This window comes from Cavia porcellus, unplaced genomic scaffold (genome assembly GCF_034190915.1).
Source record: "Cavia porcellus strain 051 isolate PalLab524CR breed Dunkin Hartley unplaced genomic scaffold, mCavPor4.1 scaffold_25, whole genome shotgun sequence".
In the NCBI taxonomy this organism is placed as follows: Eukaryota; Metazoa; Chordata; class Mammalia; order Rodentia; family Caviidae; genus Cavia; species Cavia porcellus.
This window is the reverse complement of record NW_026947508.1, coordinates 51,535,880-51,555,163: the sequence shown is the minus strand read 5'-3', so window position 1 is coordinate 51,555,163 and position 19,284 is coordinate 51,535,880. Positions and strand designations below refer to the sequence as shown.

The 19,284-nt window shown below is 36.7% G+C and overlaps 1 protein-coding gene across 2 annotated transcripts in view; it reads right to left on the bottom strand.

Annotated features, from left to right (window-relative positions):
* Positions 1–15,578, bottom strand: part of C8a (complement C8 alpha chain) — a 64,455-nt gene extending 48,877 nt beyond the window's left edge. For both annotated transcript variants that reach the window (XM_013146242.2, XM_013146243.2), the window contains exon 1: positions 15,378–15,578. In XM_013146242.2, coding sequence (XP_013001696.1) covers positions 15,378–15,463 — 86 coding nt within the window. In that variant the 5' untranslated portion in view covers positions 15,464–15,578. The remainder of the gene's footprint in view (positions 1–15,377) is intronic.
* Positions 15,579–19,284: the final 3,706 nt, after the last annotated feature.

Here is a 19,284-nt window from a genome sequence, read left to right as displayed (position 1 = left end):
TTTTTGGGTTTTATTTTTGTTTTGTTTTTTGTTTTTGGTGGGCAAGAGGTAGGCCTAATGATAATAGTAATAATAACAATCTGGGAGCTAGACGGTCTGACTGTGCCGTGAGATAGTGCTTTGACTCAGAATGTATCAAATCAATTTGTTCCTCTCTGGTCAGTTAGGAAAATAATGAAAACAGTAAACTTAAAGAATGTAATGATGAGTCATTTGGCCAGTATTCATAAAATGCCAGCCAAATGGTCTGGTGGTCAATGAAATCTCTCCTTCCTTCTAAAGAGCCTAAAGGCTTGTTTTTGTCTCTATAACATAAAAGAACTACAGAAGACACAAAGTCTGCCTACCTCAAAAGACTTGTGAAACAGAAACAATAAAAACAATAAAGAAAAAATTTAAAACAGTTGTAACTAAATTTTGATAATTTAAGAATAATTATAGACATGAGGAAAACTGTGGAAGATAAAATAATGTAACAAATTTTTTAAAGCTAAAAATTGTAATGTGAGAAATGAAATTTTCACTAGATAGGGCTAACAACAGATTAAACACTGCAAAAAATATTAGTAAGCTTGAAGATCTAATAGAAACTAAGCAAAATGAAGTGAAAAGAGAAAGATCACTAACAATAACATAGAGCAAAGCTCAGTGACCTGTGGACTATATTGAGAGTTCTAGCATCTCTGCAAGGCGACCTGTCAGAAGAGAAGTGAGAGCCGACAGGCTGGAGAACATATATGAATTAATAATGGCCAAAAAGCCCAAATTTGATGAAGACAGTAAACAGACAGTACCATATCCAATCAAATTATACTGAAAGTGCCAAAAAGCAATGATAAGTAGAATATCATTTTAAAAAAGGTCAAAAGGAAAGAACATAAAGTGGAACTCTAGTTCATGAACTTAATTCTTTCCATGGTTCTGGTCACAGAATTCATTCCAACTGCAACTTTTACAACCATAATTTGGACATGAATTCTGAAGATTCATGGAGAGAATTAATTCCATGATTTGAGGTATCACTATTGCACATAAAGCCGAGTGAAGAAAATTTCTCCTCAGACTATGTCCCCCGAAAGACAACAGAATGACAATCCTAAAGTAATATGAGAAGAGGCTAAGAAACTATTTATTTCAAATTTTATATTGAGTTTATTATCTTTCAAATGCTATCTTTTAAAGTAATAGCAAAATAAGGATGTTTTAAGAACAACACAAGATTTTCATTACCTAAAGATCAGCAATACAGTAAATACCAAAGGAAGTTATTCAGGAAGAATAAACGTATCAGAATATTTTTATGTCATGTAAAGGTAGGTGGTGATAATTCAATGTGCACTTCAAATCTTAGAATTTTAACAAAAAAAATTAAAGTGGAATAGTTAACTTAATTTGGAATTGGAAAAAATATTAAACTAAAAGATGACCCCAAAAACAAGAAAAAATAGAAACAAAGAAGACAGAGAACCAACAGAGAACAAATGGCAGGATGGCAGAGTCAAACATGGCTAAACAGAGGAGGAACCACTTTGAGGTATGTGGAAACAATCAATCAGTAACACAGACACCGTAAACTGGAAGCAAATTTTGCCAGCATTCACAGGGTCAGGTGACCAGGGAATTTCTCCCTCCCTGAAAGGCCACCAGAATTTTTTTATTTTTTGTACTATGCCAGTCCTGATAACTGAAACCTCTAGGCATAAGAAGCTTAGGGCCACAGCAGCATTGCAGTAAAGGTAGTGAAAGGAACAACACAACCCATCCTGCCCCATGACCACTGACCTGACAAAGGGAGGCCAACACACGGAAGTCTTAAGTGCCAGTGGAAGTGGAAAAAGCAGGTTGCACAAGAACCAGGGGGATCCAGCTATAAATGGGCATATGAGCAGCCTCAAGCTATCTCTATCTGAGAGTACACAGCAACTGGGAGAGAGACCCACAGACAAACAGGGTAAGTAGTGTGTGGGCTGCCAAGGGACATAGAGAAAGTTACTGCCTGAAGACTGGCCTCAGCTTCATATCCAAAGGCCAAGATCAGCCCAACATCCAGCACTAATCTGACTGCAGGCATAGCTGAGTTACCCAGCATGGATTGGAACCTGACTTGGATACTACCAAAGAACTGTGGACACTAATTATTAGTATTAGTACTATTGTTACTATTGTCTTTCTCTTTGTTTCATTTTCCTTTTTCCTTCTGTTTCTTTTTCTTTTTTTATTGTTTTATTTACCTCTGCTCTCTCTTCCCACAAATTTCTTTTGTAAGTTTTTGATATTTTCAAGCAAGTGAACACTATCACTAGTATTCCTGGTTCATATTATTCTGATCTTTCTTTCTTTCTTTCTATCTTGATTTTGCTTCTTTTTTTTTTTTTTGCTTTCTTTTTCATTCTTTCTCTCTTGTCCTTTTCTACAGTTTCCCAAAGCTTGGGTGATCATCCTTTTGCTCCAGTCTTGCTTCTACTGTGTTTCTCTTCATTTGTCTATCTGCTTCGTCCCCCATTCCCTTTAACTCTCCCACACACACAAAGTAAAATCACTCAACTAAGGTAAAACTCATTGCATGCAAGTTCCTGGTTTATGATAGATTTTGTTACATAACTGTAGACCTTGTTCCTATGATTAAAGCTACCAAACTAATAGTTATCAGAGTTTGTCAGTTTCTAGGCTGCACTTACATGAAAATATTGTGGTTTTTTGGAATCATAATCATCATCATAGTCCACTACACAAAAAGACTGGGTACAGAGCCAAATAGATAGAAACTACTCATAAACTGAGAGGGTGGGGCCTCAGAATAGACAAAAAGATCAAGAGGCAGCTACACATAGAAGACATCACTGAAAAATAGACATTTCCTAGGGAAGCCTTCATACTAGTGATAACTCTATATACCATAGGCAATTTATAAGAGTCAACACAGAAAACAAATTAAAATTTTAAAATTAGAAGATAATAGGACACAAAAGCAAAATGCAACCCAAGATCTGCAACCAACCCAAGAAAAGTCCAGATAACAACAGGATAGTGAAAGCCATAGGCTACCCTGAACTTGCTGAAATTATATGGCAGAAGTAAAAGCATAATAATAAAAATAAAACAGTAGAATAAAGCTAGGGAGAGAAATTAGATTATAAATAATCTCTCAAGCAAAAAAAAAGAGATAAAGATGATCAAAATGAAAGGTATACACAGCATATATAGACACAGATAAAAGAAAATAGAAGAATTAAGAAAATGTTGAAAACTACAAATTCACAACATAGAAAAGAAATGGAATCCGTAAACATTCAAATATATATATATCCAGGAGACTATAGTTTCCACTGAAAATATATGCAACCAATTAAACTGAGGTGAGGACAGAATATCAGGCCCAGAATATAGGACTGTGATTAGTGACCACAAAAACAAAGATTTCTTAAAATTAGCAAGAGACTATTAAAAGCATATAACAGGTGCATGATGATACAAAGAAGAAACATAAAATTGATTGTAGTCAATGGGAAAGCAAGAGATAGTACAAATGCCACAATAAACATGTGCACAGAAGTAATGGTAGAAAATTTCCCAAACATAGAAAAAGAAATTGACATACAAATAAGTGATACATACAGAAATTCAATTAGTCATGATAAAAATGTATCTACACCAAGACAAATACTTACCAAGATTCCAGAAATTCAGGACAAGCACAAAATAGTAAAAGCTGTTGCAGAAAAGAAACAAATCACCTATAAAGGAAAGACCATTGGAATCACAACAGATTGCTCAACACAAATTCTTAAATCAAAGAAAGTTTGGAGTGAAGCATTTCAAGTCCTGAAAGAAGACAACCTCCAACTCATATTGAGGTGCCCCACAAAACTATCTTTCACAATCAAAGGAGGAAAAAATATTTCCATAATACCAACTGAAAAAATTTATGATCACCAAACCAGCTCTACAAAACATTCTTAAGGATAATTTAGAAATAGATTGCAAAGATCATAATCTCAAGAACACCAATAGAGAGAAGACACCTGGCAGGGCAAGCAACTAAACTGAGGAGAAAGATAGAGAACCAACAACAGAAAAATAATATGTCAGTGAAAATCCAATACATATCAGTTATGATATCAATATAAATGATACTGAATCACCCATTAAAAGAAATACACTGGAAGAATGAATCAAGAAATATATCCAACAATATGCTAAGTAAAGAAATACATATAACTCAAAAAGAAATTCACAGAGACTAAAAATCAGAGGATGGAAGACAATGTTTCATGAGATATGAACCCAGAAAAAAACAGAGGTAAAGACTTCTGGGAAAACATGGCGGACAGATAGCAGCAGCTACCGAGGCTCTCTGAGAGACCCAGCTTAGAATCCAGGAATGGTATGGAGTGAGGAATCCTAAGCAAGAGGAGATACACCCTGCTGACCCAAGAACAAACTGGGCTGAGAGAAACCTCCAACTAGGAATGCAATCCTGGTGCTATATAGGAACAGATAAAGTCTCAGTGTGGAAGCTGGAGCCCACGCCATTGGAAGTCACGATTCGGGTTTCCTGCTGCCACTGCTGCATCTGAATCAGCTCGGCAGGGAAAGAGACACGCGAAAGCTCTGAGAACAGGAATTGGTGAACAGAGTTGAGAGCAGAATGGGCGGGGAGACGTGCATCGACCTGCAGTGAGTGAGGGAAACTGGGACTCTTCCACAGTCTACGAGGCTCCAACAGAGGACATTCTGGGACTGGGAAGACTTGCTGGAACAGGGCACTGTAGTGACTTCAGTCACATATCCCCCTCTCAAGAGGGATTGGTGAGCAGTGCCTAGCCTATGTGACGCTGCTGGCTGAGACCCAGCAGGCTAGCACAACCCAGGTCCCAGTGCCTGGAGGTGCACCCTAGCGGTGAAGCCTTTGGTAGGTTGACCTGGAGGTGCAGCCCCGCATAGGCTGCCCGGTCTGCAACTTCCTGGTGCGCTGTGGTGGGCGGGAACACCTAGCTGGTGCAATTCAATCAGACTGTGGCTGACAGGGAAGGAAGCTGGGCCTCCTATATACACTCGCATATATAAGGAACAAAGAATACGGGAAGAGGGAGCAACAAGAAAGGCTCCTTGGCCCCCAATCCTGAGAAACAGGCAATAGCAGACACGGCACCAATAGACATAAAGTGCTATCTCCAGAGCCTCATAGACGAGTTCAGGAATGAAGTTATTAATGACCTGAAGCAAGACATCAGCAGAATAGTTATAGAAATGCTAAGCACCACCCAAGAAAAAACAGATGGTGGAATGAAAGAACAGAAAAAGAGGGGAGAATTGTTTGATGGAGAAAATAGAGAAAACATAGAATACATGAAGCAGGTTCAAAGAGATTACCAGGAAACTAAAAACTCTATCGAAAACTGGCATAACAGCTTGAAAGAAACTAAGGATAGATTATCTGAACTGGAGGGCAGATTTGTAATACGGGAGCATGAAATGAAAAACTTCTTAAAAATAACAAAGAAACAAACAGCAATAATACAAAGACTAGAAGATGATAAGAAGATCTATAACTTAAGAATTAAGAACATAAAAGAAGAGGTAGGGACACAAACAAATGAACTACAAAAGCTACTTGCAGAAATAATCCAGGAGAATTTTCCTAATTTAGCAAAAGGTAAAGATATTCAGATGTATGAAGCATACAGGACCCCAGCCACCGACAACCCAAACAGAGCTACACTCAGGCATATAATAATCAAAATACCAGAAATCCAATATAAGAACAGAATATTAAAAGCTGTCAGAGACAAGAAACAGATCACTTACAAGGGAACACCCATCAGAATTATAGCAGACTTCTCAGCACAAACCATCAAATCATGAAGAGTGTGGGGGGGAAATAATTCAAGCTTTGAAAGATAATAACCTCCAGCCAAGATTGATATATCCTGCGCAACTATCCCTGGAAATTGATGGAAAAACAAGGTGCTTCCAGGATAAAGAGGAACTAGGGGAATATGCAACCACCAATTCAACTCTATAGAGAATACTGCAGGATATTCTAAAAAATAAAAATACGAAGAATCCAGAAATAGTGGCAGAGAGGCCACAATGAATGGAGCAGAAAATAAAATGAAGAAAACAAACTGACAGCTAATGACAGAAAAAGAGCGCAACAGAAATGAGGCAGAGAAGATTGGATGATAGGAACAGCTATTATGGAGAAAACGACATCATAATAGGTAATGCTGATTTAATATCATCTTGGTTTTTTTTTTTGTCTTTTTCATTTTGAAGTCCCATCAAGCTTTTGTTCTTCTGTCTCCATAGGTCTTAACATGTTGTATCTTATTGGATTTTATTATATGTGATAGTATAAACAAAAACTTTTATAGACAAGGAGATTATACAGAAACCATTGTTCAGTTTCTGTTAGTTGATTCTAAATACCCTGTAATACTGTCATTCTCTGGAATGGTTTTACACTGTTTTGATATATATGATGATACAGTATATGAAGTTATACTCAAAGATTTCAAGGAAAGAGACAATATGGTAACTACTTTTATATCGGGATTATCTTGTGGTGAAACACCATTTTGCTTAAATGGTTATGTTTTGATCTGTGCTGTTTTGTTGTTATGCCCTCTTTTATCTCAATCTCCATTTTATTATTTACTTTTTTATTTTTATCCTTTTAATTAAGGGAAAAATAAATTTAAAAATAGCAGGATATATTATAGTAACCCACTTTGATTTTCTACTAACTTGATTTGAAGCCCTGTATTGCTCTCACCATGTTGTTTTGACTGATGTTCCTTTATTCTGTTTTGCTTGATAGTACCAGGTTCAAAAGCTTAGGCAACAGCTGTGAAGATAGTGGAATTCATTTTGACGCCCATTCTGGTTGACTATTATCTACTTTTGAAGACCTGTAATGTCTCCAATGTTTTGGTTTTGTTGGTTTTGTTCTTTATTGTTTTGTTCAATTTTATTATAACTGATGATATAGGCAATTCTATTTGAGATAGCAGGAGGCATTATGGTAATCATTGTTGATCACCTTGTATTATGTTTTTACATTATCTATTATGTCCACCCTTTTGATTTGACCAACTCTGTTCTGTTATGTCACATTTGGTTTTACTCTCTTTCAAAAAAAGTAATAACAACTGTGGGAGTAATAAAACCCAAAATGTGTAATAGTCATCGTACAAAAGAGAGGAAAAGAAAGTGCTCTAAACGATATAACTGCATGTATATTTAAGTGTATAAGATAGACAATGATATTACTGAGTTTTGTTGGATCACTGAACAGAACTGTTTGCAGTCTCACTGTTTGAATGTCCACTTTATATGCTTTAATTTTGTAACTTGAACAAGTATTTCTAAGATGACAATATGTAATCCATTAACTAGTGATTTCCTACTGTTTATTTTTTTCTGAAATTCTGTATAACTTATATCTTTTTCTGATTTTTTTTCTTTTTCTCCTTAAATAAAATTAATTTTTAAAAAAAGGCATAGGTAACTATTTTAATGACAAAGTGAACTGCAAGCCAAGACTGACCAAAAGAGACAAAGAGGGTTGCCATATACTTGATAAGGGAAAACTTCAAGAGAAAGAGATAGTAATCATAAATATAGATGCACCAAATAATAATGGTCACAAATATATAAAACAAACTTTACTAAACATGAAATAACAAACAATCACTCACATAATTGTAATGTGGGACCTTAATACTCCACTGTCTCAAATAGGTTAACTAGACAAAAAAAAATCAACAAAGAAATATCAGAACTGAACCAAACCTGTGAACAAATGTACTTAGCAGATGTCTGCAGAATACTGAAGCCCACAGCATCAGCATACACATTCTTCTCATCTGTGCATGGTATGGTCTCCAAAATAGATCACATAATGGCCATAAAACATTCTAAAGTAAATGCAACAGAATTGAAATTATCCCATGCATATTGTCAGAACATAGTGGAACGAAATTGGAACTCAATGGCAAAAGAAACCACAAAAATGCTATAAACAGATGGAAATTAAATAATACCCTCCTGAACAATCAATGAGTCTCATATGAAATTAAAGAAGAAATTTAAAAGTATCTACAATTAAATAACAATCCTGATACAATATACTGGAACTTATGGGATATAATGAAAGCAGTCTTATGATAGAAATTTATAGTGGTGAATTCTTACTTAAAGAAAACAGAACAAGCTCAAATAAACAGGATAATGTTGAAGCTCAAACTCTGTATAAAGAAGAACAAGTCAGGGCCAAAGCTTATACCAGGAAGGAAACTGTAAACTTCAGAGCAAAATCTAATGCAGTAGAGATGAAGAAAATAATACAAAAAATCAATTAATCAAAGCATTGATCCACTGAGAGATTAAATAAAATTTATAGACATTTATTCAATCTTATCAAAAATGGGGGGCTCAAAGCCATGCAATTAGACATTAAAGTGGTGAAATTACAGTGGATCTTGCAAAAATTCAGAAGACCATCAATACCTACTTTGAGATCCTCTATTCTAATAATGTGGAAAACACAGAAGAAATGGACAGATTCTTAGATACATGTGAATTACCAAAGCTGAATCAAGAAGATAGAAATACTCTGACCAACCCAGTATCAATGAGATTGAAGGTGTAATTGAAAACTTACCAACAAAGCCCAAGAGCTCATGGATTCATTACTGAATTTGACAAGAAAGTTGGGGAAGATTAATGCCATTACTCCTCAATCTGTTTAATGAAACTGAAGGGGAAGCTATGCTCCCAAAAATCATTCCTGGAAGCAAGTAGTACTTTGATACCAAAATCAAAGTAGGATCTGACCCAAACAGTGAACTACAGGCCAATTTTCTTAATGGTCATAGATATGAAAAACTTCAATAAGATATTGGCAAATAGAATGCAGCAAATCATTGATAAGATTATATATTATGACCAAATTGAATTCACCCTAAGGATGCAGGGATGGTTCAACATATGTAAATCCATAAGTGTAATATACCATATCATCACAGACAAAAACAAAAGTCACACGATCATCTCAATAGACATAGAAAGGGCATTTGACAAAGTCCAACATTCATGATTTAAAAAAATATATAGAACATTTAAATAGATGATTCTTATCTCAATCTGATAAAAGCCATCCTTGATAAACTAATAGCCATCATAATAGACATCATATTAAATGATGAATAACAGGATACTCCATGCAGAAGACCCAAAAACTCCACCAAAAGACTTGTAGATTTAATAACAAAATTCAGTTGTATAGCTGAATACAATGTCAAAGTTCAAAAATCAGTAGCATTCCTTTACACAAACAACAAACTCACTGAGAAAGAAATTAGGAAAACTATGCCTTTCATAATGACACCAAGAAAAATGAATTGCTTAGAAATCTGTCTAATAAAGAAAGTAAAAGACTTCCACACTGAAAAATTGTAGTGCTTTAAAACTGAGGTAGAAGAGATCAGAAAATGGGAAGATAGCCTTTGTTCATGAGTAGAAATGAAAATAGTCATACTCCCAAAATTGTTATACAGATTCAATGCAATCCCAATCAAAACACGAATAGCATACCTCACATAATTAGAGAAAACAATCTTAAAATTTATTTGGAAACAGAAGAGACCTAGAATAGCAAAAACAATTCTGGGGAACAAAGGTAAGTCAGAGGAATCACAATCTCTGACTTCAAATCATAATTCAAAACTACTGTGATAAAAATAACAAAAAACTACCACCAGACGTAGGGAGCAATGAAACAGATTAAAACATGCAGAAACAACTCCAAACACATTCACCCACTTTATCTTTGACAAAGGGACCAACCATGTTCACTGGAAGAAAAATAGCCTCTATAATAAATGGTGCTGGAAAAACTGCTTTTCATGTGCCAAAGACTAACATTAGACCTATATCTATCACCGTGAACTAAACTAAAATAAAAATGTAGCAAAGACCTAGATACTAAAACAGAAACACTAAATATGCTGGAAGAGAGAATAGGTAGAACTTTTGAAGACATAGTGTAGGCAAAGAATTTTTGAATAAAATCCAAACTGCATGTGAAACATTACAAAGAATCAACAACTGGATTCTCATCTTATTAAAAAGATTTCCACAGCAAAAGAAATCATCAACAGAGTGAAGAGACAACCAACAGAGTGGGTAAAAATTTTGTAAGTTGTTCTTTAGACAAGGGACTAATATCCAGAATAAATAAAGAACTCAGAAAATCAGACTCCCCAAATTTAAAGACCCAATTCATAAATGGACATCTACAATGAACACAGACTTCTCAGATAAAGAAGTAAAACCAACAAATAAATATATCAAAACATTTTCAACATTACTATGTATCCGAAAGCTGCAAGTTAAAACAACACTGATATTTCATTTCACCCAGAAAAGATCAAGAATCAAGCAATAACAAATGCTGGTAGGAATGTGGGGGAAAAGAAACCCTTCTGCACTGTTGGTGCGAGTGTAGACTGATACTACCATTGTAGAAATCAGTGTAGACATTCTTCAAAAACCAAGCCTAAAGGAGCTATTCAACCCAGCTATTCCCCATCTTGGTAACTTCCCAAAGGTATTAAAAACATAGCACAGCAATGTATGCACACCCTTGTTTATGGTAACCTAATTTATAATATCTAAATCTCGGAGACAGTCCAAATGCCCATCAACCAGCGAACTGATAAAGATGTGGGGTTTTTAATCCAGTGAAGTACTACTCAGTCATAAAGAAGGATAAGCAAGGCATTATAGGTAATGGATGTACCTTGAGACAGTACTATTAAGTGAAACAAATCAAACAGACATGTAAATATTGTGCTGTCTCTCTGGTGTGAGAAACCACAAGTATAAATAAGAACCAGGTGTAGGCTAGATACAATGAAATAGGAAGGAAATGCTCTGTTGGGAAAAGGAACTAGGGAGTGGGGAGACAGAAAGGAAGGAAGCGAGAAAAAATGAGAAAAAAGGAAAAATAGAAACAGAACTTTTGTAAATAAGGAGGGGTAGAGGAATTGAAGGGACGATAGGGAATGTGAAGAAAATGAGCCACTGAGATGTTACACGCAGGTAAAAGTCCGCATGATAAAAGCAATCATTGCATATATTTGACATGTACCAATAAACAATAAAAATACTTTTCTTCGGTTTACATATTTATATTTATCCTATATTAGTTTATCTTAAAATATTTAATGAATCACATTTATTATTAATTGGCATTAAAATCATTTAAAACTTTTCTGATATTTGGAATATCAGCCTATTTTATTTCTACTAACTAAGCAATGAGTTTATAATATAAACAAATCTGAATCAGTGTTTTGTCATTTTCTGATTAGCAGTTACCTGATCTGTCACTCAGTTCCCAGACTGTTCAGAGATATTTTTTATGTCTCTTTGTGTTACAACTTTCCAATTTTCTTGTTTAAGATCAAGTCATAATTTGATCTAAAAATTGAGTGCTATAGAGGTGTTCAATGTAGTAAATTGTTTTCTAGAGTAATTCTTCAGTGAAAGACAATGGAAGAAATGCAGCTCTGCATTCAGAATAATCCTGACCTCATCCAAGTGAGAAGAATTCTGTATCTTTGTCAACGAGCCATCCCACAGAGCTCTGCTGGCTTTCTGTTAATTCTATGTAAAAAATATCACACTTGGAATATCTATCATGTTTGGATTACCTTAGACATTACAGGTCTGTTCTACGTAGAAATGAGATTTTGAGAAAGACAAGCAAAAACAAAACAAGTTACAAATATGACTGCCTTCTGAAGCTCAGTGGGACTATTATCTGTTTTCACACTTTTCATTTCCTTTAGTCAGATATTTTCAGTGTCTTACCTGTGAGTTTTTAAAATATTATCAATAAGCTAGTTCACTGTGAATTTCTTAGTAATTGATTTTTTTCACAGGAAAACGTTTTAAAGTTTACTCAGAGTCTTAAATTAATCACAATCATGAAATAAAAACGTTTTAGAAATAATTACAGTTATTAACTGAATGTAGTATCACCAGTTCTAATATTTTGCTGAATTCAATAAAAATATACTATGTGTGAATTTTGTTTTGTTTTGTGCAAGTTTTATCATAAGATCTACTCCATTAGCAAATGTGTATATATATATAATAAATATTGGCAATGATAGGTCAGCGCTCTAAGCAGATGTAGTCATCTTATTTATTATCTTTATGCCACTGAAAGATTACTCCCTAATTTCTGCCTCCCTGGTACCCACCATTCTATTAATTGGTTCAATCACTATTTTACACACATTACACAGGTGGAATCACACAGTATGTGTCTTTCTGTGACTGACCCATTTCACATGGGCTAGGGCCTTCAGGGTTCATCCACATCGACACGTACTGAACATTTTCCCTTTTTGATGCTGAATATTGTATCTTTATACCGTATTCTGTTCTTTGTTCATTATTGGATTGACATTTAGTTTGTTTTCACACTTTGGTTACTGTGAATAATACTCCAGAGAACGTAAGAATAATGATATGGCCCCAAGGTATTGATTTCTACCAAGAAGGATTGCTAGATCGTGTGATAGTTTTGCTTTTAAAGTTTTGTGAAACTTCTATATCATTTTCCACACTGTATGCACCATTTTGTATTTCTTTTAACAGTGCACAAAGTTTTCCATTTCTCCACATGCTTCCATATTCTTTTATTTTTTATAATTGTCATTCTGCCAAGCATGATACATTATCTCATTGTGGTTAGATTTACATTTCCTTGATGATTAGTGACATTGAGCATTTCTCATGTACACCTGTTGGCCATTTCTGTCTTCTTTGGAGAAATGTGTATTCAAATTTATAACATGTTCATTAAAAGTTGGGGCTATTAAAGGTTTCATTTGTTAAAAATAAGATGGCACACTCTAAGTCTAGTCTATGAATTATTACATTCAATGTAAATGGTCTAATTGGTATGGCTAAAAGATAATTTTAGGCTAGATAAAGTAGGCTCGTCTTTGCAAGTCTATGTAAAGCACACTTGAAAATAAGGTCATAGCGTTAAAATATTAAAGACTTGCCATGAAAACACAAATATTAAGAAAGCAAATATAACTGTATGACTAATAGACAAAATAAATTGAAGATCAAGGACACCATCAGAGATAGTGAAAGTTTTTCATCATGATAGACGAATAATCAAGAAGACATGACAACCCTGAGTATGAGTTTGTGTATGTGTGTGTGAGTGTGTGTGTGTGTTTCATTACAGACTTGCAAAATACACTAGGAAAAAAGTAACCAAACTGAAAAAGAAAGACACAAATCTAGCAGGATAGATAAACATATCAACATCCCATCCCAAGTAACTGATACAAGGAGATGAAAACATTGCTCTTTAAGTTGGCTTAATTGACGGAACCATGTACACTGAATAACTGAGTGCACATGAAACATTCACTGAGACCATATTCTTAGTCATAAAATAAACCTAAATGATTAAAACAATTTTAAATTTTAAAAACTTCCAAGATGTTCACATACATAAAGGTATTATTTATATAAAATATGTAATAGAGATACATTCATGTTGCAGCATACGATTATAACTTCCTCACATCATCACTGATTTAAAAGGTGCTTCTTAAATAACGATGATCTTGCAAGGCATTATAGTAAGCAAAGGTCACACATGAACCTATAAAAATAAATACACACCATGCAATGCTTTCAATGTTAGAGCTTATGCAATATTTTTATTTTGGAAGGGAAAAAGTGCTATTACCAAAAAAAAATAAAAAGCAGTTTGAAATCTCTAACTTCTTTTTGAGACCTGTGCCAATTGGAACATTACAAATTTCTTCTCTCTGATTATTGACAACCATCCAACAGCATGGAAATACCAACAAACATCAATAACAATCCCGCATCACCACTGGCCACTGCTTGCCTGAATGGTCACTGAGTAGCAGGCATTGTTCTAAGTGCTTTCGCACATTTCATTCTTGCTCTCAATTTCCTCCCATTTTACAAGTAAGGAAAATAAAACTCAGGAAAGTTAAATAACTTGCACAAGATTGCACAACTAGTAAGCAACAGTGCCAGAATTTGAACTCAGTAAAATAATTTTGCCATGTACTTTTCCATTTTCAAAATCACTGTCAGACACCCTGGCATTAGACATGAAAACGACACGATTTCCTACTTCAGCACTTTGTAAAGTATTTAATTGCTTTTCTTTTGCACTGACTGGAAATTTGCCTCTTCACTGGTCTGTCTTGTTTGATAAGTTCATCAAACATCAAGACTCTTTGTTCATTTTCAAAAAGGATTATAATGATAAGATTTTATAATTAAGACTATCTCAACAGAGATTTCCTTTACTATAGTTCTCTTACCTTTATCTTCTAATTATTAGAGATGAATTTTCTGATTTTCCAAAATTATATTTGCTTTAAACAGGTTACAGATTAACTTCTTAAAAAATGCCCCCCCTCCTGTTCTGAACTGTTATATAATGGAAATCACTCTAAAAGCAATACTGATTCAAAATCAAATCACCTAATAAGAATGTGAATAAAATGAGTACTTAATATTGTCAGCATTTGGGACACAGGAACTGCTTAAAAGCTATCCCATAGGTGAAACGAAAGACTGCTTAAGCACAACCACGATGATGTGTGTGTGTGCGTGTGTGTGTGTGTGTGTGTGTGTGTGTGTGTGTTTAACTTTATCATCAACTTCTCCTTGTATTTGGTTTATATGCTGAAATATAAACAACACAAAGCCAGGTTGGAAATCTCAAGGAAACAGAACAAAATGAACTTATGAATATCATGACCTCTGTCATTACCCCATGGCAGAAGGTAAACTCACTTTAAAATGACTGAGCATCTCTACAGTCTTTTGCCTTTCCCAAAATAATTTTGCCTACATTACCTGATTTTCTCCTCGAACACTATGAGACAGATATGCTTCTGATTCTCTTTCTTAGCTGAGGAGGTAGAAGCTCACTGTCTCACATCACCCAGGAGAACTACCATTGTTAAATGCTGACTGTGTGCTGAGTACATTCTGAACTGAGTCTTCCTTTATGTGCTTTGACTCTTATAAAGGAGGCATCATCATTGTCATACAGCTAGGGAAACAGGATAAAAGTGATTAAGTGATTTCTCCTGATTCCCCAGCCCCACTGATTACAGCTGTGATTCACACACGGGCTGACCTGTCATGGCTGCCTGCTACCCCCACTCCTTCCCGGGTTAGCGCGAACATGCAGTGAAGCTGAGCCCCAGTGGCGCAGCAGACATGAGAGTGTCATGGCGCCCCAGCAGGTCATTCCTCTTACAAAGACATGGCCCACTTACTGGTTCACCTTCTCCTGTGCAGCTACCATGGACTGATGAGACACCAAAGACAGGAGGAAGAGGGCAATAGCGAACATCTCATCCATCCAGAAGCCGCCACCTTTTGTTCACTTGGAGAAATAAAACTATTCAGGGAATTGGAATAAAAGATATCTACAGAGTGGGACCTCTTACATTTATCTAATGTTCAAAACCGAAGAAACTCTCTTGATTTCGGTTCAGAGCTGATTAACTAGTAACCAGGGTATCGATTGGTCAAACACCTTAAAAATAGTCAGACACCAAGACCCAGAGCCCTTTAGACCTTATGAAAAACAATAACTATGAGTTAATGAAAACTAATATTCAACCTATAACAGCTCAGCAGAAGATTTTATTTTCAGATAGAGGCAAAAAGTCAAATCAAAATCCACTTGCAGAATTGCTGGCCTTTTTGAGTGCCTTTTAGAACTTTTGAAGTCTGATCAATCTGGTTTTGCAAGACTGAAACAAGGCTAATGCTGGAATATCAGCTCAGAAGTAAGCAGTCAGATAAACATAGGAAAGTGTTACAGTTACGTGGAGCTTCTACTCCACACTGGAAACATCTGGGGCCTGAGAGATATCAGCGGGCTTCCTACTTACCAGGCATGCATTAAGGATCATTAAGAACCAGCCTGTTTGTGTCTAGAGCAGACAAGATGTCTTAAGCAGATATCTACGGGAGCACTGTCTGGAATTATGTTGATAAGCTGCTGCACATCTCTACTGAGGACGCCATACCAACATGGACTTCCTTACTCTTCCACACATAAATTAAATTACCATAAGCAAATAGAAATGGGTAAGTGGATAGTCAGTTGGACAAACAATTAGACACCTACTGTGTGATGGGCTTTTCATATGTCTTCTTTAATCCCCATAACAAGTCTATGACATGAAAATTATTAACTCCATTTGCAGCTGAAGAAATGGAAGTCCAAAAGAGATAACTACTGCCAAGAAGGTACAGCATCTCTATATCCTTTGGGAGACTTAGATTCTGTCCCTGCAGGAATAGGCAGTGGCATCCTTACTAATCTCAAATAAGTTGTGGGGAAGAATGATAAATAAATTGCATGCCTGAGGGTGTGTGCCTAATTTAGATGTTGGAAAGGCAGCTGGTGTTACTACCTCTTTCTTCTCCTCAGAGGTTCAAACTGAAACAAACACCACTGCAGACTCCTGGTGTCCATGACCCTGCATATTTCCTCTTCGAACCTCTCTCTTCTTGGCCTCAGTTTCCCCATACTCATAGCCATTTTGAAAGCTGCTCTTTCTCCCTTCTCCAGGGAAATTCAGTCACCACTGACTGGCAATGTGGAGGTTCAGGAGGTGCAGCATCTCTATATGCCGGGCCAGCTCGGTGCATATTGAGACTCCAGCTCTCTCCACCAACTTGCCCTCAGTCCCACCACTGCAGAACACTCATGACACAAGCCCTCAGAGCCCCTGGAGTGGAATTCAGGGCCCCACTCTTTCCCTAGCTTTCATGGATCTCCTCCCTGTGTTTTCCACTGTGGGTGAAAGTGCCCTCAGGGTAACTTTATCAGTGTCTAGAGACCTCTATGATTGGCACAGCTCAGGAAGGAATTTCCTTGCTATCATAAGTACACTACCAGCACTTTTAAGTTTTCCTTATGTTTTTCTGAGAAAATGGGAAAATTTGGACAATGAATCTTTCTTTAGATTAGACTTTTAGATCCAGTTGTGTCTCATTCTTCTTTGTAATAACCTATGTCACTTACTAATGAATTTTTAATAAGAAATATTTGTTGATAGAATAAGCAAATGAGTCAATCAAAAATAAATTACTACTTCATAATGCTTTTAGGTATATTTTCTCTTTTAATCTTCAAAATAATCTTGTCAGATAAACACCATTAAACTGAAGAGAATCTTGACAGTCAGAGGACACTGTGGTTAAAGAGGAAAAGAGAACAAAGGTAGATGGAGTACCAGGCCCTGTGCCTGCCAGCATAAAGGTCTGTGTAAGCCACATGCATGCGTGTACACACACGCACACCCCAGATGCAGACATTTCTCACACAGATCCAGACAACCAGATGCTTGGCCATCTCTGTTGATGCTAATGCAGTTTTGAAGATGAGGAGCTTGACATTCAGAATAGATAAGTAGTTTGCCCACAATCATAAAACTGGTGAGTCTCAAAGTCATGGGTTTATCATCTGTCTCACTGCAAATCCGGATGACTTTCTTTGGCCTGGTTGTTTGGTTGTTAAGCACTTTGTTAGGACTGAGACTGGGTCTTCTAACACCAAGTCCAGTCCTCTGTCCATTATGCCTTAGTGTTGGGTGAATATAATTCCCGGGGAAGAGGAAGACACAAGAAGTGAACAGAGATGATAACAGAATGAAATCAAAAGGGACCTGAGCTGTGCAGTTGGATGGGCTGTTCTATGTATCTGTGAGAACACACATGTGTATGATGCATACGCACACACAAAGCATGCTGAGGTGGGGGTGGGGCACCCATCTGCTCTCAGTCAGAAATGTTCAAAGATGAATGAGAAATGCCAAAAACTTGTTAGGTTTGCATATGTGGATTTCACCTTAATTGTGGCATTCTGTTATCAAAGATAGATAGTTATAAAACACATGGAGAAGAGACGGCAAGATGGCAATTCATTTTGAAAATGCATTACCTGTCACGTGGAGACATTTTGCACTATCTAAATCAGCCTGTGAGTTATGGCCTTGGAAGAGAACATGCCCTGTGCTGGCACAGCCTGCCACTGCAGGGCAACACCCAGGTTTGTTCTGTCTGAAAAGCTTATACAAGTTTTGTGCCCCATTTCTCTGTGCTGGGCCCAATTAAAACAAGAGGTCTAAATTCCGCAAATTTAATGCAAAGGAAGCAATTTCCTGCAGTAAAACACAGCTTCAGGTTAGAAAGTGCCTCTAACCAGGCACTATATCCCAGCCTTGGGCTCCTCATCTGTGCAGATGGGTAAAACTGCTCTTACCTAAGAGGACAAAGTCACTGAGGAGATGCCCTTGCAAGCTAGCACTTTGAAAGCTATTTCTGCTTCACTGAAGCAGTGCACCACCTTTCTGGAATCTAGTTTTCTTCTTTATATGTTTGGGAGTTCTGTTTAAGTACTGAGAAAGGGGTGGAGGGATAGAAAATAGAAGTCTGGAGGGAGAGGGAAGGAGGAAGATGGAAAACGGGACTCCCATACCCAGGCACTGTGGACTGATTTCAAGTTGCCTGGAGGGCAAGTGTGACCAGCAGAAGCCACTGGTAAGCCCTGCAAACAAGTGGTGGAGGGTCCAGTACCATCATGGCACCTTGAGAGTTTACAACTCTGGGAGGAGCTCAGACTGGAAACTTGGACTTGTCCTGGCCATCTCACCATGCCAGAGCAAGTGACATTTCTTCTAGGAGCTCACTGGTCAGCATCAACAGAGACGGCCAAGCATCTGGTTGTCTGGATCTGTGTGAGAAATGTCTGCATCTGGGGTGTGCGTGTGTGTACACGCACGCATGATATATTCTGTTTCCTCACAGAGAAGCCTACACAGTATTTATCCCAGCACTGGTTCAGAGTCTAGAGAAGGCCCCTAAAGGTCTCCTGCCAGGGCTCCCCCACCCTCGGCTCTCTGCTCTGTAACACCATGAGTCCTTATACCTGTTTTCCTCCTGATTGCCTCTAGTGGTGAGTCATCCTCTAACAATGAAGAGGGCCTGGGTTATGTGATTGGTCTCAATCAGCAGCTTCATACCAGATAAGCATGCCTATTGCTTTCCACTTGAGCTTTGTGTTTGCATTGAAGGGGGTGGAATGAGAGGGATTCCATATCTGGCTCATTAGAGTAGAAATTAGAGACCTATACTCAAAAAGGCATTCAGCATTGCAAGCAGCAC